The 27,415-nt window shown below is 39.5% G+C and overlaps 1 protein-coding gene across 2 annotated transcripts in view; it reads right to left on the bottom strand.

Annotated features, from left to right (window-relative positions):
- The window catches only part of CHST9 (carbohydrate sulfotransferase 9), a 236,966-nt gene that overhangs the window by 180,737 nt on the left and 28,814 nt on the right, over positions 1–27,415 (bottom strand). For both annotated transcript variants that reach the window (XM_036077574.2, XM_036077575.2), the window contains exon 2: positions 16,092–16,302. In XM_036077574.2, coding sequence (XP_035933467.1) covers positions 16,092–16,197 — 106 coding nt within the window. In that variant the 5' untranslated portion in view covers positions 16,198–16,302. The remainder of the gene's footprint in view (positions 1–16,091; positions 16,303–27,415) is intronic.

Genomic DNA, 27,415 nt, shown 5'->3' with positions numbered 1-27,415 from the left:
CACAATTGTGTGAGCCTAATTTATAGGAACTAATAATTCATGATAAATTGGTTATTAAAATAATGTGAAAGCTGTCCCTAGGACCATACAATATATAAATATGTATGTGTGTTCTTTTCCATCTGCAAACAGCTACTAATTGTGACTTTGCCCACGTGGTATACGATAAGCGTTCTAGAATTCTACGTTTATCATTGTGATGTTTTCATTAAGAGCACATTCAGGCATTTCCACGAGCACTGTGCGCAGTGCACGGCCCCGGCACCGTAAGCTGGACGTTTTGCCTCTCCATCGCTTCCTCTCTGAATACATCTGAACCATTTTTGATGTCGATTTCTGGCCTTCTCAGTTTTTGAAAAATTAATGAGGTAAATTCTCTCTCCATCAAGATTCTTAGCTAACTATGTAGCCAGCAGCCGCCCACACACCAGCTAAATGTCATTTGAAAAGAAGAAAATGGCATCTGAACAGGATCATTTTGTTCTTTCTCTGAGATGGGGTCCAAACAAATGGGAAGCGTCCAGATATGATAGCTGTCAGTGTCACGGGTGTCAACTCTGCTCCCACAGTCTTCTTTATTGGCTTTTAAAAATCACTGATGCTGTGGATAATAACTCTTTAAAAAGATTTATTTATTTATTTGTGGGGGAGGGGCAGAGGGAGAGAAGCAGACTCCGCGCTGAGCATGGATCCCAACTTGGGGCTCGATCCCACGACCCTGAGATCATGTCGTGAGCTGAGATCAAGAGTCAGATGCCCAACCGACTGAGCCACCCAGGCGCCCCCTGTGGATAATAATTTTGTGCTGTGTGCCACACGGATGGACTACCCAAGTGAGTGTTCTGGAAAATAAAGAAATTTCAGCAGGGTAAAATTGAGAAAATAAGACAAGTGAGGGCACTAAGTAAAAGAACAGAAGTTTAATAACTAACATGTAAATTAAAATTTATTATAGAGAAAAGCCAGAAAATTAAATTATACTAAAATTTGACTACATTATCACTAAAATGATGCATGATAAAGCTTTGCAGAAGCATGTCACCACGACAGAGTACAATCATAGGCTTTTCCTTCCATGCCATCATATGGTGGATTCTCATAGGCACCAAAGGAAAACGTCATTTTCATGGTTGTCCAAGTTGAGGGGCTGATGTATATGCACCTGAGAGAGAAGACATATGCCAGTATTTCTTCTCCAAAATCCCTAACTCAATATTTTCCAATCGAGTTGGTGAAATCCTACCTCTCATGGCCAAAGGAAGCACCTGTGAGACACAGGGGGGACGCAACAGTGAAAGGGGCTGCTAGTGCCACCCCCATAGATCTCGTGGCCTAGTGGTTTGAAGGTGGTGTGACACACCTGATGGCCAGTTCAAGCAGCGGGAAGGAATGTAACACAGCTAGAGAATAAATGCAACACGTGCAGACATGAGCCTAGAGAGTTAAGGAGGGGTCATATCACAAAGAGCCTTGACAGCCAAATTATGGAGGTTAGGTTTTTCCCAGGAGCCACTGAAGGGCCCAGAAGAGCTTTCACCCAGGAGGAACAAGGAAATTGGAAGCATCCCCAATGGCAACAAGGTCTTTTGGTGGGGCAACTGCCTCAATAGTGAAACGGGACAGACTTTGGAGAAAAATAAGAGTTTAGCTTTGTAGCAGTAGTCTGAAGAGGGAATTAAGGATGCAGCCAGAGAGCAGGAAAACTTGAAGAGCCTGTCCTCGTGGACGTCAAGGGAAGGTGGCATTTGAGGGGCCTCTGGTGTCTAATGCCGCAGAGAGCCAAGATGAGGAGGACTGGGCAAGACTTAGTGGATGTTATGGCAGCAGGTTACTGGGACCAGTGGTTGATGGGGGCAGACTGCAGCGAGGGGAGAGTGAGGAGAGAGTAATCAAGTGGAGACAGTGATTACACAAAATTCTTTTAACACGTTAAAGGGGAGGAAGTAGATTAGGGGAAGAGGGAAATGGTGGTTGAAAGATCAGATATTTGACTTGTGTATTTTAGATGGGTGAGATTGAACCATGTAGAAATACAGATATAAGGAAGTGCTGGAGAAAGTGATGAAGACATGGAAGAAGAGAATATATAGAAGATGGGCAAGATCACTGAAGAAACAGATGCCTTGGGAGACAGAATATGAGTGGGATGATGAGGAGAAGAAAGATGGAGGTGGAGGAAGATGGGGGAGGAGGAGGAAGAAGGAAGAGGAGGAAGATGGAGGAGGAGGAGGAGGAAGATGGTGGAGGAAGAAAGAAGCTAAGAGAAGAGCCAGAGATGGGGTGGAAGTAGAGAAGTCTACTTCTGTAGCACTACTGTTAGCAGGAAGCTCTGAGAGTTTCCTCTGATGCTATCTCTTTTCTGTGAAGTAGGAGGAGGGGCGATCGGCAGAGAGACATCAGGGAGATGACATGCTTGGAGGGCTGAAGAGAATAACATTTCAGAAACTGTCTCTCTGGAAAATAGGAGAGAAAAACCTCAACAGGGAACAGAGGAGGCAGGCAACATTAAGAGCCCATCCATTTCTCCTGTACCAAACTGTCTCATGTAATTTTCTATTACAGTCTGTAGTTGCCAGAGATAAAAACAGACAGCCCGACTGATCTTGAGGAATGACACCATGAAATGTAATCTTTTGTGAACAGTGAGTTGATGAGGCTTCTTCATGACCTGAGCAAAACACTCACACAAGAATATTCCAAATTCATTATGTGACTCCATGAAAAGCACATTTTTCCCCCAACACTCTGGGCCTCGAAAAGTTGGGGGGCCTGGCGAGTGCATATAGCTATTTTATTGGGAAGATACAGTTCCATTAATATGATAATCATTAATTAAATGATTTGGGGGTCATACATATATCCCTCTGTGACTGTTTCACGTGAATAATCACTCAAAAGTTGTTTAATTCTTCAGAAGATGCAAAATGAAATATCTAGAGCCACGAAGTTCACAAACAGATCCAGAAGGTTATGATGACACCAAAGATGGATACATTGTGAGTCATGCATAAACTGTCAGCTGTCCTGTCTCTGGAATCTCTATCCCAATTCTTCCCACTGACATCTTAACTGGGGTCTCCTATGTTTCAGGCACTGTGGTCCTGACTCTCAGTGGGCCTCCAGTTTGGGGAGATGAAAGCCAATATTTACAACCTAGGCTGACTCACTCCACAAGAGATGGAGCTAAAAGCTGGAGAATAGTAAAGGGGAGACTAGTGATTAATTCTGTTTGATTAGCACATAGTTACTTTCAATCTCCTATATACAATTCAGTATAACTTTTGGTAATCTGTGACTTAGGGAAACAAGAGAGAACACTTAATGAAAACTAAATTCTATTTAGAAACAATCCCCGTTTACTTTTTAAATTTTCTACCTCTTCAACCTGTGATGAAAAGAAATGTAGAATACATTGCTTCCAAAGACATTGGTTCTGCACTGTGAAATTACTTTTGAAGTCTGGGGCTATTACAGCACTAAAGGTCTTCTCAGTGAAGGCAGATTTTTTCAGTTGGAGAACAGAAATCATATCCTTGCTCCTGGTGAGGCATCTGGTTGCTAGACTTCTCAACTGGATTTTGGAATGGCTATGTTCAAGACACTTTAGGAAACAAATCAGTAATTCAAAAGTATTCTGAGTCCAAGAGGCACAGGAAGAAAGGGGAAGGCAGGAGGAATCTCATCTCAAGGGGAAGGCAGGAGGAAAAAACCATCTCAGAGGGAAGGCAGGAGGAAAACAACAGAGGGGAAAGGGGAAGAGCATTGCATGGAAAATACACAGTTATCAGGAAGCATATTTTAGAGCCAGTTTTGTTATTATTGGTGATACAAATTTAAGCCTTTGAGTTGCTCCTTTATGAAAGAAGGCTGGGATTAGATGACGCTTTAGCAGTTGAGTTTATTTTTATTAGGAAAATGAGAGATTTTGGACTGGGTGGTATTACATACCAAATCAATACTAACAGGAAGGAGTCAACCTGCCTATCGCCATGAATTATTTAGTGAGTAGGTCTTTACACTCACACTCAAAGTCCACACTAATGACCTAGTAATTATTTTAATTGATTCTCGATGAACTGTTAACTACTCTGTTGGCATATCAATAAGCAAGAAGCATTGTGAGAGCAGGTTCTGTGCTCTCTATTTGTATCTTTCCATCCATAATTCTAAATGGAAATCTGTGTTTCCAAATAAATATTTCTGTATCCATTTTACTAAGATTTATCATTTAACATTTGTGGTATTTTAAGAGGTCCCAATTTTCATTTGTGTGAGGAGAAGAGAAGATACAATATGGAATCATAGAATCTTGAAGGGGATGTTATTTTGGATAATAGGCAATTTGAGCCCTTACAGAAAACTCTCCGACATGTGGACAAAGATACCATACAAGAACGTTCTTAGTAGGAATTTGTGTGATAGCGAAAAATTAGAAACAACTTTTATGCACCCCAACTGGGGAATGGATAAATCAATTACAGCATATTCACATGATGAAATATTATATGGTAGTTGGATTAATGAAAGAGGTGTAATAGAGGTGCAATATGTTAATACAAATAAATCTTAAAAACCTAATGTTGAAGTGAAGAAGCCCGTTGCACAAGGGTATATACAGATAGACACCTTTTATAGATAAGCTAAAAATATGAACAAGGAATACATATGTGTTAAAATTATAGAGACATGCAGAGGAATGTCATGATAAACATCAACTTTAGAATGGTGCAAGGAACAAGGTGTGGAAATCAGAGAAGGAAAAAAACCCATAATCTGGAGAGATGAATTAACCTGTTCAAAACCACGAAACAGGACAGAAGTGAGTAATGAGAGCTCGGTGCTTGCTGCTACATACTACTACCCCCAAAATGGACAACTCCTGAAACTGGCTTTGTTTCTTAGGTTCTTCTTCAGACCCAAAATGACAGCCCCAGGGGACTTAACATGATAAGGGACCTTAAAAAGTCTTATCTTCTGCAATTCCTCACTCAGGTTTTGACTTTTCCCAACAACATGTCTGCCAAATGATGATCCAGCCTTTGTTAAAAACAAACCACGGCGGAAGGAAAAATAAGCCTCTCCAAGTAACACATTCCTAACCTCAAAGAAGGCATTCCAGGATATCCTGGAGAAAATCCCCGCTAAACCAAACACCGTAACTTCTGAAAAATCCAAAGTTAAGTACCAGCCTCGCTTGTCTTCCAAGTTTAGTTGAGCTTGCTCCTCGGTGTGGGTTGACTCGTTCAGCAAGGATTTGCTGAGCACTTACTATGTGCCAGGCACCATACTAGACACTAGGGCACAGCAGTGAACTAGGCAGCATCTTGTGGTCCATGGTATAAAGGAGCCTCATGAAGGCTCCTTTCAGTAATCCTGCTTTGAGAAAGATGGCTACTTACGGAGGGTGGGAAAGAAGAAGATATGAGAGCCAGAGTGTGTTTGTTAGGACTGTTTGAGCTACCGGTGACAGAAACCCAATTTGAGCTTACAGGGGTTCAGAGTATGTCACCCCAAAGTATGTCCCTTTGGCATATTGACTGTTTTGAATTAAACTTACTTAAGCAGCAGCTGGTGCTACAGAATTGTCAAACCACTATTTTTGTACACCTGGGACTAATATAATATCATAAGTCAGCTCTACTACAATAAAAAAAAAAAAGAAGAAGAAACAGCTGGTACAGGAAGGTACCCTCCTTTTTTTCCCTGAAATCAGGAAATATAACTCCTATGCGAAAGGTACCCTCCCTGTACCAGGAGGGTAGAAGGCATTCTTACCACCAGAGTTAGGGAATTCAGTGCTGAGAAGACCATATAAGCGAACCTTGTGACATCTTTACCAACTTACTACCCCAAGCCCAAACCTGTGTCTTGTCAATTCTTCACATATTTATTGTTTGTCTAAGAGTTATAAAAGCTGCCTCTTGATGTGGGGTACACACACACACACACACACACACACACACACACTGGAATATTACTCAGCCATCAAAAAGAATGAAATCTTGCCATTCCCAATGACATGGATGGAACTAGAGGGTATTATGTTAAGCAAAGTAAGTCAATCAGAGAAAGATAATTATCATATGATCTCACTTATACGTAGAATTTAAGAAACAAAACATGAACAGGGGCACCTGGGTGGCTCAGCCTTTAAGCATCTGCCTTTGGCTCAGGTCATGATCCCAGGGTCCTGGGAGGGAGCCCCACATCAGGCTCCCTGCTCCGCGGGAAGCCTGCTTCTCCCTCTCCCACTCTCCCTGCTTGTGTTCCCTCTCTTGCTGTGTCTCTCTCTGTTAAAAAATAAAAAAATAAAATAAAATCTTAAAACAAAACAAAACAAAAAAAGACATGAACATAGGGGAAGGGAAGGAAAAATAAAGTAAGATGAAAATAGAGAGGAAAGCAAACCATAAGAGATGCTGAACTCTAGGAAACAAACTGAGGGTTGCTGGAGGGGAGGAGGAGTGGCAGGATGGGGTAACTGGGTGATGGACTTTGAGGAGGTCACTTGATGGAATGAGTACTAGGTATTATATGCAACTGATGAATCACTAAATTCTACCCTTGAAACTAATAATACACTATGTGTTAACTAAATTGAATTTAAATAAAGAATTTCAAAGAACAACAACCACAACAAAGAATGAACTGGAAAAAAAAAAGCTGCCTTCTTTGGTCATTTCTTTGAGTCTCATATTTTTATGGGGCTCTAATACATATGAAATTCAATTTTTTTCTCCTGTTAATCTGTTTTATGTCGATATAATTATTAGGCCAGCCAAAGAACTGAGAAGGGAAGAAGGGAAAAAGTTTTCTGCCCCTACAAGCCACCTGAAGTACCAGGCAGCAGCAGGGTTGAATCTTGGGATAAGCTGGTTCAGGAACAAAAACACTTGCTGAGGCTCGTCCACAGCTTTGCTCTTCTCCTCCTGACTGCTTTTCTTCTGTCTCCAGCCTAGTATCGTCAGCTCTTCTGGCCTGCATGGTAGGAAACAGCCACACATGCTTCTGAGATTGTACCATACAGGTTAGGCACTCGTGCCCATTCTCCTGGTATTGAAAACCAAAATCCCAAGAAAGGGAATCGTTGGCTAAACTTGCATCGGCCACCCATTCCTTGGACTAGCCATTTGTTGTCACCACAATGTGTGATGTACTACGAAAGATGGGCCTCGTATTGGCCAGGTGCCTGTCAGCGTGCCAAATGAAGCGTTCCGCTGTAATACGGCAGCGTCTGCTCTAACTCTGTAGACAATGTAGGCGAGAAGGAGCCCCCAAAAGAAACGGAGGCAGAGGACAGCTCTCTGAAGTAGGGTGAGTGCTAAGCTGAAGCAATAGCATTATTGTTTTCCTGTGCTGAAAACATATTTGGAAACAAATGTATTCATCTTATTACTAGACTTTTAAAAATCTATGTTGACTGGATTGACCCTGTAGCAAAGCTTGGCTGCTGAATGTTATTCAATTTCAGAAAATTAAGCAACTTTGACAATACTACTCCTTCATTTCTAGTAGTATGGTTTCTGGGGTATGAGGCTAAAGCACCCAGGAACACAGCAGACTCAGAAGGCTGGAGCAGAAAGGCCAGGCAAAATCCCTCGGGTGAAGCAAGTTACAGGTGGCTGGGTGAATAAGAATAACCCTGAATTTGGAGGGCACTGGGGGTACACAGTGAAGTGAGGATTGAAGTCAGGACCTGGAAGTTCGGAAGAAGGATGGATATATACTGGTGACCAGCATATAAGCTCCCTGCCCTTGAGAGGCTTATACTTTACTGAGAGAAGTAGGCTATATGTAAACATAAAGCACGACTAGAGATTGGAATAAGTGCCATGAGGTCAAATTAGGAAATAATAAAAACAGGTGCTGGGAGAGAAAACACCAGAGGATATCTATTTTACATAAGATGTTGAGGGAGGGTGATATTTAAACTATACCCTGAATGATAAGGAAAGCCAGCAATGAAACAGCCAAGGAAACATAGTTTAGGAAGACAGAACAGTTAACTCAAAGGCCCTGAGATGGGCAAAGATCACATAAAAGAAGACAGGATACAGTGGCATCCAGAGGTGAGCAGACAGAGCAGGTGCTCATTTGATTAAAAAAAAAAAAAAAAAATGGCTGCAGGGGCACCTGAGTGGTGCAATTGGTTAAGCATCCAGCTCTTGGTTTGGCTCACGTCGTGATCTCAGGGTCGTGAGATCGAGCCCTGCGTCAGGCTCCCTGCTCCACATGGAGTCTCTTTGGGACTCTCTCTTCCTCCCCCTCTCCCCCTGCCCCTCCCCACGGCCCTCTCTTTCTCTCTGTCAAATAAATAAATAGATCTTTTTAAAAATGGTTGCCATCCTCATCAAAAGTGGAGGGAGTAAATCAATGAGTGATTTTTTTTTTTAAAGAAAACAATTCTATTTTCCTGAGTATGTGATTGACTGTAAAGAGAAAGTCCTTCCATGTTATAAGTGGCTTTGCTTCAGCTCAGGTATACAAAGATCCCCTGGGAGAAAATACAATTTCAATACAGCAACATCACAACCAGGATGAACAGCTTGATTTTGGAGGAAAAGAACATACTTTCTCATCAGAGAGACTCCAGAGAAAAGAATTATGTCAATCCAGTCTAGTTGCAAAACTTCAGATGCCACAAAATATACTTAGTTTGAAAAAAAAAGCAAGATGAAATCTCCTTAGAAATACCAAAGCACGATGCCAGGTTGCTTATGAGTTTCTGAAGCAATTGTCTGAGAAAAAGCAATAAGGTGGCTTTACTTTGCCTCAAATCAGAAGCTTGTAGCTACTACGTTTCACCTTCACACACACGTATGAGGGTTAAAACAAAACCTGGGTCTAACATTAGCAGAAGAAAATATTAAAAGTAGCTATTTGTTTTTTGGCTACGTTGCCATTGATAATAGAATGTAGGATCTGAATAGAACCCCGATCTACGAGAAGTCTACATCACTGACCAAAAGAACATACTTTCAGGCTAAGTAGGTTGGGTATCAGTCCTACAAGAGCCTGGATTGGTGACAACGAGTTCTGAGAAGGTGGGTTTATAGCTATATGAGTCTTTCCTATGCTAGCTATGATAATTCATATATTAGCTGATAATTATTAGCTTAGATGCTAATGTTGAACCTTAAACTAAATTCAGATACCACTACTTATTTAGTGTAAATCAGAAAGAAACTAGTAGAAATCAGGAAAAAATGTCTACTTAGAGGTATGAAAGAAAAGTCAAACAAGTTTCTGTTTAAGGTAATCATGTAAAAATACTATCAATAAAAAACCCAACAAATTATTAGTCTTGGCAAAGCCATCTTGATAAAGAAAAACAAAGCTGGAGGCATCATGCTCCCTGATTTCAAACTATATTACAAAGCTAAACAGTATTTGCATAAAACAGTATTTGCATAAAAACAGACATATAGCTCAATGGAACAGAATAGAGAGCCCAGAAATAAACCCACGCTTATATGGCTAATTTACGACAAAGGAGACAAGAATATACAATGGAAAAGGATAGTCTCTTCAACAAATGGTGTTGGGAAAACTGGACAGCCTCATGCAAAAGAATGAAACTGGACTACTACCTTATACCGTACACAAAAATCGACTCAAAATGGATTAAAGACCTAAATATGAGACCTGAAACTATAAAACTAGAAGGAAGTGTAGGGTAGTAAGCTCCCTGATATATGTCTTGGATGATGTTTAAAATCTAACACCAAAAGCAAAAGCAACAAAAGAAAAATAAACAAGTGGGACTACATCAAACTGAAAACCTTCTGCACAGCAAAGGAAACCATCAACAAAATGAAAAGGCAACCTACTGGATAGGAGAAAATATTTTCAAATCAGACATCTGATAAGGGGCTAATATCCAAAATAAATACAGAACTCAAACAATTCGGGTGCCTGGGTGGCTCAGTCGGTTAAGCTGTCTGACTTCGACTCAGGTCATGATCCCAGGGGCGTGGGATCGAGTCCCACATCAGGCTCCCTGCTCAGTGGGGAGTCTGCTTCTCCCTCTCCCTCTGCCCCTCCCTCCTGCTCGTGCCCTCTCTCTCTCATATAAATAAATAAAATCTTTAAAAAAAGAACTCAATTCAATAGCAAAAAAACCCCAAACAATCCGATTAAAAAATTGGAAGATCTGAATAGACATTTTTCCAAAGACATAGAGATGGCCAACAGACATATGAAAAGATGTTCTACATCTTTAATCCTCAGGGAAATGCAAATCAAAACCACAGTGAGATATCACCTCGCACCTGTTAGAATGACTATTTCTCAAAAAGTCTAGAAATAACAAGTGTTGGCAAGGATGTGGAGGAAAGGGAGCCCTTGTTCCCTATTAGTAGGAAAATGAATTAGTACAGCCACTATGGAAAGCAGTATTAAGGTTCCTCAAAAAATTAAAAATAGAATTACTATATGATTCAGCAATTCCACTTCTGAGTATTTATCTAAAGAAAATGAAAACATTGCTTCAAAAAGATACATGTACCCCTATGTCCACTGTAGCATTACTTACAGTAGCCAAGAAATGGAAATAACCTAAGTGTCCATCAATGAATGAATAAAAAGTATTACTCAGCAATAAAAAATAATGAAATCTTGCCATTTGCAATATGGATGGACTTTGAAGGTATTAAGCAAATGAAATAAGTCAGACAGAGAAAGGCTAATACTGTATGATCTCTCTTATATGTGGAACCAAAAAAAAAAAAAAAATTAAGAAAAACCCAAGCTCACAGATAACAGAGAATAGACTGGTAGTTGCCAAAGGTTGGGGGAGGAGGGGTGGGGAGAAAAAAGTGAACTGTTTTTGTTTTCTTTTTAGTTTAAATAGATTTATTTAAAAAAATGGTCCTGAATAAAAATGCTCAGAAGTTGTTTAGATAGATTTTTACAGTGTCAGATAAATCCAGGGAACAATTTTAGTTTGGAACAGATGAGACTAAATTTGATTCTGGAAAATCTCAAGAAAAGTAGTAACATAAGTTATTTGGTGGGATCTGTTTGATTTTTCACTAGTTGGCATATTTAAAATATGTGTACATAACTTCACTACGTAATGAGGGATTTTATTAAAGGTGTACATTTCTAACACAGGTTTCATACAAGAATAACATACATCATATTTTAAAAGAGATAAAGGGTAAGTGTTAATGGTTCAAAGGAGAGGGACCTGGATCATTTTCTCACAAAAATGGTTAAAAAAGCTTTCATTTGCCATGAAAATGATCTGGCCATGCTATGGAAGAAGAGTGAGCCAGTGCCAGGAACACAGCTAGGATGAGTAAGCATAATTTAGGGAGGCAGTTCTGGCTTAACATATGGAACTTTCCAAGGAGGTGGCTATAAAGTTGAGGGCATGCCTGGAGGAGTAGTGGATTTTTTGCCCCCAGAAATATTCAAACACAGTCTATGTAGTCATTTCGCTGGATGCTGAAAAACCAAAAGAAGCATTAGGTATCTGCCCATACACCAATACTATTGAGCACCTACCACATGCGTGTTCCATGCTGTGGAATGGGGACACCAAGGTAGGTAAGACAGGCAAGGTCCCTGTTTTCATAGAACTTGTAAAACAGCACCCGATGCAGACAATAAACACGAGAACAAATACTAAAATGAGGTAGTTGCTGATTAGGAACATTTCGGTGATGGAAATGAATAAGATGGGGGTGCTGACTTGATTGGCTATGGGGTGCTTGGCTGATTGGCTGCTTTGATCAAGGCAGGTGACATCTGAGCCAAGGCGGGACAGGTGAGAGTTGGGAGAAGAACATCCCAGCTTCTGAAACAGTGAGCGTTGAGAGCTCTGAGCCAGCAAAGGGTTTGGTTTGCTGAGAGACCAGGGGTGACGCCGGGAAGCACTTTGAGGGAAGGGAGGGTGAGGCCGTGGAGGCAGGCAGAGCTACACCCCACACAGCTCTGTGCGTCCCAGGGAGAAGTTTTTGTTGAAAAGAATGAGATATAACTGAAACATTTTAAACAAGAGAGTGATATAATTGACTTATATTTTTAAAAAATTAGATGGTATACAAGATGATCTATACATTCTTTTCTAAAGCTGAGATTCTGACCCTATTAGGATAGGGTCCTCACCACGTCTTACTGCACGTAGCAAACACTTACGTATCACACCTTTTGGTATTTGTTCTCTTTAGCACTAACCTTCTACCTGGAGGAAGAGGGCACCAAATTGCAAATTTCAACAGTCGCTGGGGAAAAGTGACCGATTCTTGTGATTTATCCTGAATTGGCCTTCACCATTAGCGCATCTTTCCGGCAGATGTATCTGTTCTGCTCTGGTGCTCTATGCCTGCTAACCCTGCCCACCCCCCCGCCCCCAACACACACCATGCCCAGCGCTTCTACCATCAGCTCAGCAATGCCATCACTGACGACCGATCGGGCCCTTTCTTCTGGTCCCAACTCATTATTGTGCAGCATCCTGGAGGGCCCGTCTCTTCTGTCACAATGGACCGTCCTTTTGCACCAGCACCTTGGCCTGAACTCAAGGCCATTTTCTCCCTTACAGTCCATGAGACTCGAGTTGCCTTGAGAACGGGGGTTCTAGCTGGTTCCCGATTATAGCTGGGTATTCACCAGTGTGGCACCTATGATCGTTAAGTCTTTAGAAAATGCTATTGAATGAATGGATACCCTGACCTTGGAGGCACCCTGCCTAGACCAGAGATCCTTTTGGACACCAACTCTCCTCTCTGCACTCAACTGGATCATCCTCCTTCCAATTCCTACACTGTGAAACACGCTGGCTCTGTGCCAGTTAGACTGTCCTAACTGTTTTAACTGGAGTTGGTACTGAGCCCTTTTTTTGTTTTTTTAAATCATGCAAGGCCCAAGCTTAAGATTGTTTTCCTGAATTGTGGCTGAGTCTTAGTAATGATAACTCCAAAAAAGCTAGTCCTCAGGTGTTCTGCATCATTTCCAGAATAACAGTTCACATTCATTGTTCCCTACTACTTGCCAGGCATCATGCTAAGTCTCCTTTAATCCTCCCTGCCACCCTACATGGAAAACATTGTAATCCCCATTTTACAGATGAGGAAATTGCAGTACAGAGAGGCTAAGGGACTTGCCCAGGGTCACACAGCTAAAAGTAGATCTGAGATTTTCAAGATTCTTTTGAATATGAAACTTGCATTCTTAACAACTTAGGGGAAAAGATTTATAAAATAAAATTCATAATAATACATCCACATTAGCATAAAGAAATGCATAATTTAATTGGTGTGGTACTGCAAAATGGGTGTTATTATAGAACTCTCTGTTGTATAACTAGATAGATTTTACTTTCTTTGTCACATATTTTTCCTCTTCACCTCCAAAAATTTTGTCTATTCATAATCTTTACTAGCATATCAGAGCATATTTAAGATTTTTTTGTAACTCTAAAGCATTTTATTTTAACAGAAGAACCCAGGAAAACTAGAAAGCCTTCTTAGAAAATAGCCCAGATCTTATTAGATTTTAAAGGTCTCAAATACAGGGTATGAAAAGAACCTAAGAGTTCTCATATACAACTGAAATGTATATGAGATCAAAAACCATTCAGAGTTTTTAAAATCTGCTCTATTTACAGAGGGTCTCAGGAACCAAAATAAACTCATCCTCCACAGTTCTTTGAATGACAGTTCTAAAATGTCCAAAAGACAAAATTTTCATTTTTAACTTAACATCAAAGCACACATTCAGATATTTTCTGATTTAAAAAGAAACTTCCTGTAAAAATGACTGATGCTTCTGATGTTATCTAAAACACATATAAAAATACACATGTACCGGTCTACCTGGAAAACTAGAGAATTACAACCCAGGGCACTAGTCTGGGATAAGGCAGAAGTCCAGATGGAAGTCTGATTGAAAAATAATAAAAATAATAAAATGTTTCTTCAGTAAGATAGTTATCTAAAGGAATCTTGGTTCTAACATTTACACTCACTATCATGAGTAGATTATGAAATATTATATACAATTTATTTAAGACATACAGAGAATCAGAGAAAGTACTAGCAAATTACAAATACAATTTAAGTTATAGTATATTATTAGTACAAATACAATTTAAGTTATAGTATATTATTATAGTACAAGCCCATCGTAACTGGGGAAAATAATTTCCCACCTTGGAAAAATTAGGAACTCAATTAAGAATCCAACTTGCAGAAGAGGTTACACATCTATGAACTTGTGAATAGCTTAGGTTTACAAGTCAGTATCCAGACTGATACTACGGCATGGACTTTGCACAGACACAATCAGAGCCTTCCTTCTACACCTAGACCTGCACACGTGAGGTCGGGGATAAGTTCCTTGCCTACCCAAGCCTCAGCTTTCTCATCTATAAACTTAGAATATCATACCATTACATTTCTCCCAGAGTTCTGTATATACGAATATATTTTCTTTTATAGATTGGAACCCTGTTGTGATACTTCCCTTGTGAACTTTGTTATGAGGCTATGGAATTAGCAAACGACCCAATGATGAGATCTCTGATTCTTCCTCTTTTGCTGCATTCCAGTCTGTAGTCTGCAATGGGTTTTCAATCTATTTATTCACCTTTTTATCCCTCATTCAACAAACACCGAGAGCTTACTATGTGACAAGATCTCCACTGCAAGAGAAATCAGCCTCTGTATTTTATTATAGATGGTTTCATGAAATATTATAAGTTATGATAAATTACTATAGTAATATAGCAAACTTAGAAAATATTACAGTTCATGTAACTTATATGGGAATTAAGAATAAGTTTTGACAATGTTACATATCCTCTAGAAAATAGTTATATGCAAATTCTTTTCACAAGAGTTATTATATAAATTAAATAAATCTAAGGTGTATATGAGGATAATCCAAGGAAAGGGATTTAGAAACGGAAACAACTTTAAAAAGTATCGTATTTGTAACTCAGTATTGAATTATCTTTCAAAGTAGTTTTTTTTAAGATTTTATTTATTTATTTGAGAGAGAGAGAGCAGGGGGAGGAGCAGAGGGAGAGGGACATGCAGACTCCATGCTGAGCAAGAAGCCTGATGCGGGGCTTGATCCCACGACCCTGAGATCGTGACCTGAGCCGAAATCAAGAGTCGGAGGCTTAACTGACTGAGTCACCCAGGCACCCCTCAGAATAGGGCTTAATATCTAGAGTGATTTAAAAATAGGCCACAATTGGAAGCAATTAAGAAATTGTTCTTCTGTTTTTACTTTATTTTCCTTAAGAGTCATAAGCCATTGGCTATTTCTACTCATGGAAAACAATTGATTTTCACAACACATATATGTATATATTTCTGTGATGTTCTAAGACATTTCCTTTAATCATTATAAACATAATCCATTTTAACAGTAATTGAGTGTTTTGAATGTATGGCAACAGCAAACTAGAATGATGAAAGTACAAGTATAGAAGGAATTGGCAAACTACTGCTTGTGGACCAAATCCAGCCCAATATTTGTTTTTGTAAATAAAGTTTTATTGAACACAGCCAGGTCTGTTTGTTTACATATAATCTATGGCTGTTCATGTGATACGATATGAGTAGCTGTGATAGAAATGGTATGGTCTACAAAACCTAAAATATTTTCTATCTAATCTTTTACAGACAAAGTTTGTGTACTCTTGCTTCATAGTAAAGGTATTATAGAATTTCCATGCCAATTTTGAGTACTGACACAAAAATCAAAAAGGAATTAAAGGAGATTTTTAGTTGTATATTTATTTCCCTTTAGACTTGTGCCCAATGCATATCAGTGGTAGGACACATGCTACACATTTGAGTAGACAAATTCTCTAACAAGCAGTCCTTGCTGGGCTAATGGGCCATGCTGTTTCCCCACTGATATAATAAAAATTCCAAGTGTTGTCCCATCCACGGAACAAATGCCCACCAGAACTGCATAATCGTCCTTTCTTTTAGGAGCTGGGGATTATAGTTTGTGTCTATTTTTTGTTGTTGTTGGAAATACTGTGACATTCTATAGTTCTGTAAACACTACAGCTTGTTTCATTGAAAATGACCATTACAAGTAAAATAGAAAAAAATAATTATTACCTGTATGCTGTTCTTCAATCCAGACTTGCAAATACATGAAGAGGAGAAGCCCTGCTACTCCAAAAATGAGCACCGAGAGGAAGATTTGTTTGGGGTTCATGACCATTTCAGATGGCTGCCTTTCTCCTCATTTCTGAAGACCACATCATTTGTTTTTCCGTAGAGCTTTGGTCCTGTCTTGTTCTATTAAGCACTCCTTCCATGAAGTAACCTAGAATTTTTAAAAAATCCACATTGTACCTTGCTGATGACATTTCTTTCCCAATACAACATAAATATGCAGCATATCAATGCTAGTGAAGACGTAGGTGAACTGGAACACTCTGAAGACAGAAGGGACTGTAGGAGATTGTCCCTAGAATGGCAATTTTCTATCATAAACTTAGGAATGTATTATCCTACCATTAATAAGTAACACCCTCACATTTAATTAGGTGCAATATAGCCAGACTTAAGCCACCCTATGCTGGAAAGAGTAAAGCAGGCTCGGGTTACCTTAAAATGATTGCGAGGGGAAAGAAGACTATCAGAGTGGATTGTTGAAGGAGTTTTGAAAAACATGTTTATAGAATAAAGGGGGAAAATCACTTCCTGACTGAAAAATATATAAAAATGGAAGGTTCAATCTATCATTTCCCTCTCATGTAAAAGTAATAGATTTCTCCAACTGAAAGGGTACATTTACAATCCCTCCAATGCACAAAAGGATAAATATTAAAAGGTCAGATTTAAAGGGCTTCTCCCATAAGAACATGGGAGTACAGAAATCAACCTCAGATTACAGAAAACTACCTCCGTAATGAAAGGCTTAAAGAAATATTGAAATGACTTTGTTTTAGAACAATCTCATTTAGTGTAATCTTACCCTTTTACTTTTTGTAAGTCACATCCACGTTTGAGAATCTAATGAAAATGCAAACCCTCTTAGACAAATATAAACACACACAAAATCTTGCATAAAGAGCAGGATGCTTAGCTATTGTCACTGGAACCCAAGTTAAGAAGCCCTGCTTCCCATGAACTGCACGCAAATACGCAGTCACCCGCATGGTGAGCTCACATAGTCCTGCTAATGAGGCCAAGGTCATGGCTTTTATCTAACACTGGCCAAAGACCTTGCCTCTGTTCTCTGGCCACAGACCACACCTCCTTTTCGGATGAGCTGAATGTTTTCTCACTGTGAGGACATCACACGCACTGCTGTGTCTAAAAATGATCTCTTTTTTCTCCAAATGTGCCTCAAAAACTTCTGGGAGAATACTGATTTAGCCTTTAAAAAGGTGTTTGGTGAGGGCCCCTGAGTGACTCAGTCGGTTGAGCATCTGCCTTCGTCTCAGGTCATGATCCCAGGGTCCTGAGATGAATCCCGCATTGGGCTCCCTGCTCAGCAGAGAGTCTGCTTCTCCCTCTCCCTCTGCCCCTCTACACACTTGTGCTTTCTCTCTCAAATAAATAAACTAAATCTTAAAAAAACACACAAATCCAACAAATAGTTAAAAGTGTGTATGCAGAATAACAAAAGAAGTCATGATATAAATACATTTTTTCTTTATATTTTAATTATTACCCAGAAGGGGCCAGAGGAAGAGCAATGATTGTTAGAATTACCTGAGGAGTTTTCTAGAATCCACTTGTCTGAATCACCTGAGGAAGGGGCCACAGTTTTTCATGAGGGCTTTTGAGCATTTCAAGCATTTTCTTGATTTTGCTAGTAGAGTAAGTTTTTAAATAAGTAGAAGAACTGAGAGTCTCATCATACTGTTATTTGATGGGTGGTGCTTTGCTCTTATATTGATTCAAAGCTAAAATCTTATGGGCTTTCCAAACATATGCAACAAAGAACAGTTCCTGAGGGAGAGCTGCAATCTGAGGTGTTCCAAGATTGGCTCCCTCAAGGGAAACTACAAGAAGCCAGCTTTCTCTTGTCTTGGTGCTGCAGTTAAACAACGAACAGACGTAATTCCTGGGTGCACAGGAAGATTCAGTTAGGAGAAACCAGTTAAACAAAATCCAGTACTAACAGAGAAATAGCTGTTTACAAGAAGAAAGAGACTTTTACAATCTGTCTACATAATTAAAATTTATCTCAGAAGAAAGAGGATAGAAGAAAATGCATAAATCAGAACAGAGCCACGAACCTGTGGGAATAGTAGATGTGAAAAGCCAGAAGAGAGACTCCTTGAGGGTTTGCAGAGGAAAATTATTACCTACGATGCTGGAAAGAGATGAAGAATTTGCCCTTCCTTTCTTCAGGAGATGTTGGTCTACTCTGACATATCCTCCTGGGTAAGAAGTCAGGAGAAAAGCCATAATTGTTATTATGGCAGATGTGAGTAGGATTGAGTGATTAAAGCCACAAGGCAGAAAGGCAATCTGGTGTAAAACGAAGAGATACGTTTGATTTTCTCCCATCTCAGTCCATTAACCCAACGTTGGCATTAGGAAATGGCTCTCATTAAACAAAGGTGAGGCAGGAGGAGCAGTATTGCTTTAAGCAAACCTGAAGGTCAGTTGTGATGGGAAAACACACCTTTTTGGAGATCATACATCTACCTCTACGCCTGCAGGAAAAGTGCAGACTACTGGAGATTGAAATTACTTGGAATAATGCTATTTTATGTACAAGCATTATACATTTCCACGGTCAGAGGCTTCCTGTATTGCATTCAACTCCTTCCTCTCCCCAGTCATAAACACAGTACCTTGAACCTAACCGGTACTCAACAGTGTGCATTGCACTGAACTGAATTCAGAGCTCCAATAACAAAATACAGGCAAAGTAACTAATTTTCTAGTTGTACTTGTAAATCCTTAGTCCTAACTTCCAAATGGAGAAATATGGACTATTAAAATCCTTTTTTTTTTTTTTTTTTTTTTTTTAGCATCTGACTCTTTTTTTTTTTTTTTTTTTTAAGATTTTATTTATTTATTTGACAGAGAGAGACACAGCGAGAGAGGGAGCACAAGCAGGGGGAGTGGGAGAGGGATAAGCAGGCTTCCCGCGGAGCAGGGAGCCCGATGTGGGGCTCGATCCCAGGACCCTGGGATCATGACCTGAGCCAAAGGCAAACGCTTAACAACTGAGCCACCCAGGCGCCCGGACTATTAAAATCCTGAAAGAGGAATCTATGTGGCTTTGTTAGAAAAAATACATATTTATTTTATTCGCATATCCTATTGATTTATCCCAAACTAACACAAAAAGATATGTAAAAACAATTGTTTCACTACATTATCTCTTTTCCAACGCTTTAAAATCATTCAAGATGTTCAACATCATTAATCCTCAGGGAAAAGCAAATCAAAACCACAATGAGATATCACGTCAAGCCTGTTAGAATGGCCACCATTAAAAAGACAAGAGATAACAAATGCAGGCATGGATGGGGAGACAAGGGATCCGTCCACACTGTTGGTGGGACAGTAAACTGGTGCAGCTGCTTAAGGAAAACTGCATGGAGGCTCCTCAAACAATTAAAAACAGAACTACTCTACCCCATGATCCCGCAATTCCACTTCTGGGTAAATGAAAAAACTTTGTCAAAGAGACATCTGCACCCCCACGTTCATAGCAGTGTTATTTACAATAGCCAAGACATTGAAATAACCTCTGTCCACTGATGGATGAATGGATTAAAAATATTACAGCATATTCTTATTATTCTTTTTTAAAAAGATTTTATTTATTTATTTGACAGAGAGAGCGAGCATGCACGCACAAACAGGGGAGCGACAGGCAGAGGGAGAGGGAGAAGCAGGCTCCCCGTGGAGCAGGGAGCACGATGTGGGACTCCCGGGGCTCGATGCGGGGCTCCCAGGGCTCGATCCCAGGACTCTGGGATCATGACCTTGGCTGAAGGCAGGCACTTAACCGACTAAGCCACCCAGGTGCCCCTATTCTTATTATTCTTAAGGTGCTGTGCATCTTAAACCTACACAGTGCTGTATGTTAGTTATGTCTCAATAAAACTCGACAAATTATTTTAAATAACCCTGGTTTCCAATAGAAGAATTTTAGGACTTTAGCGTGCTAATTATTAGATGGAGGCAATTTATTTTTTTATTTTTAAAATTTTTTTAGAGATTTATTTATTTATTTGGAGAGAGAGAGAGCACCAGTGGAGGGGAGGGGCAGAGGGAAAGAGAGAATTTCACACTTACGCGGGGCTCAATCTCACAACCCTGAGATCATGGCCTGAGCTGAAATCAAGAGTTGGACACTTAACCGACTGAGCCACTGGGGTGCCCCTGGAGGCAATTTATTTAAAAGGAAATTATGAGTTGTCCAGTTGGGCAGAAGTCTACGATTTTAGGGAGGGAGTGATGAAATGTAGAGAGGACGGTTTGGAACAAGTTGGCATAGACCAGTTTGGTGTAGAAGAACCCCAGAGTCAGGAGATCATCCGTCCTTACCCTCCACCTTAGTAGGACCTCAGCAGTCCTTGCCAGTATCTACCTTTTCCTCATACTCTTGAGCGAGTAAGAGACCATCAGGGATGAACTTCTTCAATCTTCCACCTGCCCTCACCAAGTTTACTACCATCTGTCCCCACCCATAATTCTTTGCCTCAATCTCTTCCAGACTACTGTGAAACTCAACTCCATCAATACCACGCCAGCCTGGGTCTTATCCTGAACCTCATCCCCCAGTGACATCCTCTGTAACCCCTCCAGCGACTGCCCTATTGCTGTCATTCCCCGATGAGCCTGAAGAGAGCACTCTGCCCCGATTGTCTCCGGTGCCCATCTCCCAGCCAACTCTCCCCCCACAGCTGCCCAGGAAGCCAGAAGACGTGGGGAGGCTCACAGGTGGTGTAGGGACTGAAAATTTATAATCCCCTGGGGTTTTATTTTGTTTTGATTTTTCCTATTCTACTTACCTCCTCTATGAATTTCCTGTTTGTATCTCTTCCCCATTTTTCTTATTGATGTGTAGCTCCTTTTCCATTTGGGAGGGCGATTCTCTGTCAGTTATAGACATTACAAAAATCTTCTTGTTTGACTTTTTCTTGCCTCCCGTCCTCCCCCACTCCCTTCCCTTGCTGGTGGCGTGGTTGTCTTATTATGAAGAAGTTTTAAATAAAATTTTGTCATTCTTTCCTTCTTGATATATCAGCTAGAGTCTTGAAAGAAAGCACAGGATATACTCAAGAGCATGAAATTGCGGAGAGGTTAGTAATGGGGCAATTTCCAAAGACTGATCAGGGTTCTGGGAAACCAATAAAGGATAGAGTGGTTCCCAAGAGTGAGGAAGAGCAACCACTCCTAGAAGTGAAAACAGAAAGTAGAGAGCTATTCTTGGAGGGGCTGAGAGGAGAGGGCTGGCTGACGAGAGCTGTCATTTATTGCACAGGGCAACAGACAACATGTTGTATTGGGGTGTTGAGGGAACCAGAAACAGCACTTGCCCATCCTCAATTTCTTCCTGCCCTTAGGACCATGTCAGTGACTCCTGTGTGGCAAACCCTGTTGAAAGCCTGAGGAGATCCTGCCATTTGGGACAACATGGATGAAACTCGAGGGCATTATGCTAAGTGAAAGAAGTCAGAGAAGGACAAATACTGTATGACCTCACTCATATGTGGAATCTAAAAAAGCCCCCCAAACCCTAAAAGCCAGGGAGACTTTTTATGCAGCACATTCTGGTGAGCCTCCCAAATCACAAAGCAGGCTAGGGCATGGTAGAGATGGGAGATAATCAAGTTTGTGTTCTTTATGAATTTTTCAAGATAATATTCCTTATCCTCAAATATTAAAATTATTCTCCTGCATTTCCTTTCAAAAGTTACAAAGTTCTGCTCTTCATATTTAGTAGTTGAATCCACCTGGAATTTATTTTTGTGTTCATTGTAAGGCATCTATTCCATATGGATACCATTTGTCCAACTCTTTTAATTAAGGTTATCATTTCACTACTGATTTTTTTAATGCTGATTTTGTTGTATTTCCAATTCTTATATATGTTTGTTACTGCTTCTAGATATTATTCTGTTCTATTGGTCCAATGTCATATGTTTGTACGAACATCTGGGCCTATCTTGGAGGGATGGGAAATGAATGTGATTACTGGTTTAATTTTGTTAATGGTTATTTGTTTATTCATTCTACTTTTTTGAGTCAGCTTTAGAAAATTACATTGCCCACACAATTATCATTTCCTTTTGGTTTCCAAATGTACCGGCATAGAGTTGTTCATGGGATTTTATGATTTTAAAGACCTCTCTTTTCCTAATATTATGTATTTGTGCCTTTTCTCTTTTCTTTGATCATTCTTGCTAGAGATTTGTCTGTTTTATTTAAAAGTATATGGCAATTCCTTTTTTTTTTTTGGTTCGTTTGTTCTCTTTTTCACTGATCTCTTCTATCTTTATTTCCTTCTTCGTTCTACTTCATTTCTTTAGGGATATCCATTGGTTTTTTTTCAGTCTTTTAATTGAAAATTAATTCATGTATTTTAGATCTTTCTTTTTTATAAAACACACTTATATAAGGCCACGAATTTCCTCCAAAACTACTTTAGCGGCAAATTGCCTTTTTATGTGTAGTATTTTCATTGTCATTCAGTTCTAAATATCTTGTAATTTAAATTGATTTTGTCTTTTTTTAAATGTTTTTTATCCTCCTTGTGTTAGACTTAGAGTTTTCCTAAACTTATCTAATTATCTCTGTTCCTTTCTGCTTTCTTTGAATCCATAGGTTTTGTTAGTTAAGCAGTACTTTAAATTAAAAAGTAAAACTTTCTTAGCTATGAATTTTTCTAATAGTTTATAGTTTTCACAGGAACTTCAGCATGCTTTAAACAGACACTGAATTATTTCCTCATCCTGATCATGTTTGAGATTTTCTGTTTAAATTCAATTATTTAAAAGAAATATTTATTATTAATTATTAAGTTGCTGGTATCAATTTCTGTGTTCAGTGTTAATTTTTGAGTGCTACACCTTCTTAGTTCACTTTCTTTCTTGTTGAACTACAGCCTTAAATATTTCTTCTAGTGAATATCTGATAGTTAAATTATCTTTGATTCTGTATGTACAAACTTATCTTATTTTTGCCCTCATTCTGAAATGATGGTATGGTTAAATATGAATTGAGGTTAAAAATTATTTTCTCTCAGCACTCTGAAAATTACTAACCATTCTTTTTCTTTCTAAACTGTAATCTGGGTTAATTTTTCTGAGCAATTTTTCTAATTTACCCATGTCTCTGTTTTTGTCTATTCTAGTGTTTATTCTATTGTATTCTTTCCAACACTGTATACTTTTATAGTATCCCAATTTCTCTTTCTCCATATCCATTTGTTCTTGTTTCATTTTGGTAGCTAGGATGCAATGGGAAGTTACTCAAATAAGAGGGCTGAAAGCTATCAGCAGAAGAGAGAAGAAGGGACAAAAGCAGGGAAGGAATGTGTTTTGTTTTGCAGAATGAACAGTTCCCACCAAGGAGATGCCCAAGTAGGTGTTAACACTGGTAGCCCTTGCTAAATGAGCCAGTTTGAGGGGCACCTGGGTGGCTCAGTCAATTGAGCATCTGACTTGATTTCAGCTCAGGGTCTTGATCTCAGGGTCGTGGGATGGAACCTGCCCTGCGTAGGGCTCTGTATTCAGCGGGGAGTCTGCTTGAGATCCTCTCTCTCCCTCTCCCTCTGCCCCTCCTCTGCGTGCCTGTGCTCTTTCTCTCTCAAATAATAAATACATAAATCTTTAAAAAAAATGAGCTCGCTTGAGCTGGACTGGAGCTGAAGACCTGTGCAGAAGCCCCCTCGAGTTGTCCTGAAGTTACCGTTAGCTCATTGTAATATGAAGATCTCCTGCGATGGACAAGTTTTCTGCCATTTTTTAAACACACGATGTAGGCACCAGCACATTGACATGCTAGGCATGCGCAACCGAACTGAAGTGTTTGTGTAAGCTTCCTCTGTCCCCTAAATACACTGTATAAAAGCTTCCTGCACTAACCCCATGGAGAGAGAGTGCTTTGAAAGCAATCTCTGTCTCCTCACTCATAACAAACAACAAAAAGTTCTTTGCTTTCAACATTTCTTTGGGTTGTGGTCAGTTTGGTGCACCCCAAGTGGCAAACCTCTCGAGTTTGGTTACATTTTTCCTCTGCTTTTCGCATTTGTGATATTGTTATTTGTAACAGAAAATATATATTGGGTCTTCCCCCCTGTTTCTCACACAGAGCTCCTAAAACCCTTAACATTTCCTCAGAGATGAGTGATAAAGGTGTCTTTTGTTATGTTAACAAGTTGACTTTTGCAAAGCCCTTAGATCAAGTAAGGATGGGTGCTGGTTGCCAAGGGAACTAACCTTGATGGAGAGTTGGGACTTTCAGGTCTCAACCCTTGACCTCTGGGGAGAGGCGAGATGCTGGAGGTTGAATCAGTCACCGGTGGCCAATAATCTAATCAATCATTCCTATGTAATATTCAAAGCCTCCATAAAACCCAAAACACCAGGTTCAGAGAGCTTTCAGGTTGGTGAACCAGAACGCATCCATATGAATGTGACACACTCCAGTTCTGTGGGGACAAAAGTTCTTGAGCTTGGGACACTTCCTTGCCTTATGTACTTCATCTGGCTCTTCATCTATGTCCTTTATAATATTCTTTTATAATAAACAAGTAATCTAGTAAGTAAAATGTTTCTCTGAGTTCTGTGAGCCTCCCTAGCAAACTAACGGAACCTGGGAAGGGGGCTGTGGGATCCTCCAATCTATAGCTAATTGATCAGAAGCACAGGTGAGAACCTGAACTTGGGACTGACATCTGAAGTGAGAGGGGGAGGTGAGCAGCAAGAGGGGGAAGTCCTGTAGGACTGAGCCCTTAACCTGTAGGATCTGATGCTATCTCCAGATGGATGGTGTTAGAACTGAGTTAAATTTATGTGATACCTGGTCAGTGGTCATGGAGAACTGGAGAGCTGTTTGGTGGTGTTGGGTAAATCATACATACCAGAAAGTTTTATACACTTTTATTAGAAACTACCCTTTAGGGGCGCCTGGGTGGCTCAGTCGGTTAAACGTCTACCTTTGGCTCAGGTCATGATCCCAGGGTCCTGGGATCGAGCCTGGGCCCGGGGAGGGGGGTGTGTTCCTGCTCTGCAGGAAGCCTGCTTCTCCTTCTCCCCTGCTTGTGCTCTCTAGCTCTTGCTCTCTCAAATAAATAAAATCTTAAAAAAAAAAAAAAAGAAACCATCCTTTACTCTTTGAATATTTTTAAGGTATTTTAAAGTTCTCAGACTGCACAAAAAAACCTAAATTTTGCTTGTAATTTTGCTTGTAAATCTCTTAGCATTAGATTTATTCATGATCCTGGAATTCTTATGAGTAAGCTCATTTCGGATGGGATAGTTTTTAAATTTTTATTTTCCTTTTTCTCTCTTTCCCCATCTCTCTGTGCCATTGCTTCCTTATCAAGTAATTTTGCAGTTGCCTCCAAATTATACCGCAGACTCCTATCCAGAGCTAAGGCTCACCATTGTGGGCTTGGTGTTTTTGACCTAGGGTGACACAGGGGCTGTTGTAAAGCAGTCAATGAGCCTAGCTACCAGCTCCCATATGGGAGCTAAACTCCCAGATAGTCCAGCAGCTTCCACACTCAAAGCCTCACAGACTCCTAATTTCTGCCTATTTCACCAGTTTTGCTTGTTTACTTCTGTTCCTGATTTTGAATCTGGTTTTATATTTTTATTCTTTTTTTTTTTTTTTAATTTTATCTTCCATTGTCCTGTCCGGGGAACAGACTAGGATACTAAAACATAAACATACTTCCTTCTCTTGACCAGAAATCCCCATGTAAAGTTTTCAGACGTAATTTTATCTGTAAAAATGGGACAATGAAATCTGCACTATATATCTGACGGCTTTAGAAAACATTAAGTCAAACAGAATATGTGATCTTTTGGAAAAGTACAAATACAGTATAAAATTATAAAGCATTTTAGTAATCTGGTTTAAGGAAATTAAATTTTTATTTGATGGGTATTGTGGGCCTATAAACTCAAAAAATTTATTGTCTTATCAACCATAATGAAATTAAATTGTGATATGTAGTCAAAAGATATTTAGTCAATTATGGACAGTGTTTTACTTAAAGAAAAAAAAATGTAGATAGTACCCATCTTATTTAGTTATTGTAAAATGTGTTGAAAACCATAATACTGTAAATCTTGATTGAATTACTCTTAATTGAATGAGAAATGTGACCTTTATTCATATTTATTACTTAATGTTTTTACTATTTTAGAAGTTAAATAACTATTTTAATCCATTTTGTTACTGTGCCATTTCTGAAATTCTATAAGCAATTTCTATATGCTTTCACTCAATCCTTAAAAAAATTTTTAAAGCTATCGTTTTTGAAATTAATTTTAGACTCACTTCCTCCAATGATAACATTTTACGTAACCATAGAACAATATATCAAGCCCAGGAGCTTGAGGATAGTACATGCGGAAGGCAGAATAATGCTCCCCCCACCAAAGAGGCACCTACTCATCATCAGGCCTGTGAATACATTACCTTACATGGCAATGGGGAATTCATGCAGATGGAATGAAGGCTTTGCTAATCCACTGACCTTAATTTAGGGAGATTAATCTGGATTGGGCCCTGGGTGGGCCCAGTGTAATCACAAGGGTCCTTAAAAGTGTAAGAGGGGAGCAGCAGAGGAAGTCAGTGATGTGATGTGAGAAGAATGCAACCAGCCTTTGTTAGCTTTGGAGACGGTGGAGGTGGAGGAAGAGAACCATGAGCCAAGGAATGCAGGTGGCCTCAAAAAGACAAGAAAGAAAATGGATCTTACCTGGAGACTACAGAAAGGAATGGGGACCTGTTGACACCTTGACTTTAGTCTGTGTCACACTTCCAAACACAGGACTGCAAGATCATACATTTGTGCTGTTTAAACCACTAAATTTGCTAAGATCTGTTTTAGCCGCAAAGAAAACTAATACAGTACAACACTTTAATAAAGTAACATTTTAAAAGGAGACAGTTTGTGAAATTGCTATGAATGGGTAGAATAATACTGATCCTTTCAAATGCTTTTCGCATGGTTTCTCAAGTATAATGTTTTCTGGTCTATTTTGGTGATAGCTCAATTGTTCAATTTTTTGTTCTGTTTTGTCATACAGAACACAGAAACATATTCCTTTACTAGACACTAATTTATAGGTGCTTCCTTATGTATTAGTTACTTTGATTTCCTGTATAATTTAACAGGTACCTTCTACTTTGAGCTGTTGTAATTAAAATTTAATTATAATTTAAGTTTTTAACAAGACAAGGCTTTGCCTTTATATTCTTTGTTTTAGAAGAAG

Source organism: Halichoerus grypus, chromosome 13 (assembly GCF_964656455.1).
Source record: "Halichoerus grypus chromosome 13, mHalGry1.hap1.1, whole genome shotgun sequence".
Taxonomy (NCBI): domain Eukaryota; kingdom Metazoa; phylum Chordata; class Mammalia; order Carnivora; family Phocidae; genus Halichoerus; species Halichoerus grypus.
This window is presented reverse-complemented; position numbering and strand designations above follow the sequence as displayed.